General features: G+C 38.6%; 1 protein-coding gene across 1 annotated transcript; it reads right to left on the bottom strand.

Moving 5' to 3' along the window:
- Nucleotides 1–1,614: 1,614 nt before the first annotated feature.
- On the bottom strand, nucleotides 1,615–2,908 carry CCR4 (C-C motif chemokine receptor 4). The gene has a single exon (XM_051609968.1). It carries the CDS (start codon nucleotides 2,905–2,907, stop codon nucleotides 1,831–1,833), a length of 1,077 nt encoding a protein of 358 aa, XP_051465928.1. The 5' UTR covers nucleotide 2,908; the 3' UTR covers nucleotides 1,615–1,830.
- Between the last annotated feature and the right edge of the window lie 529 nt (nucleotides 2,909–3,437).

Here is a 3,437-nt window from a genome sequence, read left to right as displayed (position 1 = left end):
AGCAGTTTGCAGTGCCCGTGCCATCAGTATCAAGTCTGTGAGAACAGTGTGCCACACTGACTTGGGAGTGACATGTTATTGGGTTCAGTGACATCTTTGAGACTTTGAAGCACCTGACACTTGCAATTTGCCTTTCTTTCGCTTTTTTAAAATAGGTAATGGATGGTTTAACCCGCCTCTTGCAGCAGTTTTTCACAACTAATTTACTCAGTGCCGTGTAAGGTTTTGAGTAGTAAGAATTAATGGGGTTTTTTCTTATATTTTCAACACTTTTTCTTACTGTGAGTACTGTTTTCCACAGCTATTCTCATCTGCATTAACGCAGATCCTTGCGTATCAGCCTCAGCGAACTGCTAATGGTAATGCATTTCCAAAATTAATCATGATGGATATGTGTATGTATGAGCATTTAAGTGTGCTGCTTTTTTTTTTTTTCAGTCTTGTATCGCAAGAGAGGTCACATGGAGGTGAGCTTCCACTTAGGTTTCTTATTTAGGGTGATGAGAACAATGACACTACAATATCTTTACATTTCTTCTCCAGCCCTTATCTGATACATTTTAATGTCTTGTCTGCTCTTTGCAGCCACACCTGAATGCTGAGCAGGCACTTTGTTATTGACAGCCTAGGAAAAGTAGAAGTCTTCCTACGGAATGGTTGTTGGCCAGCAAGAAGACATACCAGAAATATCTTCCAATACATATTTTTCAACTCTTACTTTATCTGCTACCACATTAGTGATTGTTGCCTCTTTAAAAATTCTTTTTCTGCCACACTCTAAACATTGGTGTGCGAGTTTCCTGTTCCACATCTCTGAATAATGTAATGTATGTCTGTGAACAGCTATCAGGGTATCACACTCTTCGCTTTTTGCTGTTATCAAATGCCATGATTCTTTGTGTGGTTTCTAAGTTATGTCAGACCATTTCTGCACAACTTTTTTTTTTTTTTAACTGCCTTTTGTTTTACCAGATATGTCTCCAGTGAATGAAAATTGAATATTGGGTTTAAGCACTTTTGGAACAAAGAACATTTACTTTAAAATATATACTTTTAACCAAGATACTTCAAATGTATTCAAACATTTTTATTCAAAAAATATTTAAAACATTTTCTATGTTAATTAAAATACCAAATTGCTATCCTGAATTACACTGATAAAGCAATTCAAAATACCTATATATACAACTACACATAGGCAACTTGGATACCTGAGAGAAAACGTGTCTATAATACAATGTAATGCATTTGCTTTGTGTCTCTGTGCACATAAAGAATATATTTTGTGTCCTTAATGACAGAGGAGTGTGTCCTTTCCCTGAGATAAAACACTAAACAGTAGCAGGTACTGTTCATAGCTTGCTGAGTGTAAGAACGAGCAAGTCCTACACCAATCAGCAGTAGAATAAAAAAATACGGTAATAACCATCCTTTTTGAATAAATGAATGTATTTTCCACCTGCACATGCTGATGACAAGTAGCTGTCTCTCCCCTGCCACTCCATACAGGCCAAGCTGTGTGTTGATGCTGGTGGAAAAACAACAGCACGGCACAGAGTTTTGCAGAGAGCTGAGGCTGCTGTTACATCTAAGCAGTGATTTGTAATCGCAGCAAGTGACACTTGCATGTCTGTCTCCATAAATGTCTCACATCTAGGACACCTTCTGTCATCATAATCAGAAAAAATCTAGAGGCAGAAATCAAAGCTGAAGTAAGTAATTTTCTGGCACTAGCTTATTGTTAAATGGGTGTACATTTGCTTAGCTTTCAAAAGTTCCTGCTTTTGTCAGCTTGCTTGCTGGTGAGTTCAGTGGTTGGTCTGAAAAACATTACAGAGCATCTTGATCCCCCGTAGATTGTGTGTGGAATGAACTGGTAGATTCAGTCGGGTGAGTGATGTGAACTCCACACCACTTGCAAATATGTCCAGGTAATGGCCAGTTCTTAAAGAGCATCTTCAGGTACTTCTTAAATTTTTCGCCCATGAAGAAGTAGATGACTGGATTGAGGCAACAGTGAAAAAGGCCAAGGATTTCCGTTACCTGGAGAGCATAGTCCAGATTCCTGCTCACTTGACAGTCTCTAATGACTCCTTTCATTTCCAGCAGTTGTAAGAAAATAGTAATGTTGTAAGGGGTCCAGAAGAAGAAAAACACAATCATGACAGCAAAGATCATCTTCACAGCCTTATTCTTTTTCTCGTTTCTGCAATGAACTAATGTTTTAATGATCATGGAGTAGCAAAATGTCATAACTACTAAAGGGATCAGGAGCCCTAAAACATTGATTTCCAAAGTGGAAAAAAGTTTCCATGTTGTGAAATTGTTTGGATATCTCGGCTTGCAGGTAGTATGATTATGTTCATTAAAAGATTCTCTAAATATAAGTTCTGGAACTGATGCTGAAAGAGCTACCAGCCATACAACAAGGCTAGTAATCACGCCGTGGAAAGCAGTCCTTGCTCTCAAGGAAAAAACTGCACGAACAATTGCCAAGTATCTGTCTATGCTCATAAGCATAATAAAAAATATCCCGCTGTAGAATCCAACCAGGTAGATCCATGAAATGATTTTACACAAAGGTGTTCCAAAAACCCATTCGTCTACTGTGAAATAAGACCAGAAGGGCAAGGATAAAACAAAGAGCAAATCTGAGATGGCAAGGTTTAGCAGGTACACATCAGTCATGCTCTTCAGCCTCTTGTATTTGAAGAGGACCACAATGACCAGAATGTTCCCCGTGAGCCCGACCAGGAAAACAAGGGTATACAGAGCAGGTAGGAAGGAAGCTGCAAACCTCCTGACATTTTCCTTACTGCATGGTTTTGGAATATCGTTATAATTATCATAATACTCGTAATAGGTTGAGAGTTCACCTTCAAAGGACTCTGTACTTGAAGAGCTCATGTTTTTCCCCCAGTTCCTGAGAAGGAAAGAATATCAAAATGTCAGTGACATGTGAAGACCGTGTGTTTACTCCGCAAGCCCAAATCACTAGCATTTATTAATTTGCAGTTCCAGCACAGGTCTCACTAGAGGTTCTCAAATACTATTTAATCATTATGGGATGCATTTACTTAATCCTTGCAACACAGTGCAACTTGGATGTCTAGCACACAGAGCACTGTTGAAACAGTGGAGAGAAAAGCAAATAAATAAAGAATAAAAGATACTGACTACAGATACCAAATCAGAGAGGGATGAATCCTGTGCGGAATAAAGTAAAAAGTAAAGCCACTGCTTACAGCAGTTCAGGATTTCATCTACCTTTCCAATCAGCCAAACATCACTGTAAGAGGACAGTAATTAAAATGCATCTGACTCTTCCTTCCAAAGCAATTACACTTACTGAAAGCTGACAATGTTTTCACGGAGTGCTGCCTTCAGGGGCTATATGAATAACAGGAATTTGTAATTTTCTTCTGTACGCTCTTTTC

The sequence above is a fragment of the Apus apus genome, chromosome 2, assembly GCF_020740795.1.
Source record: "Apus apus isolate bApuApu2 chromosome 2, bApuApu2.pri.cur, whole genome shotgun sequence".
NCBI lineage: Eukaryota > Metazoa > Chordata > Aves > Apodiformes > Apodidae > Apus > Apus apus.
This window is presented reverse-complemented; position numbering and strand designations above follow the sequence as displayed.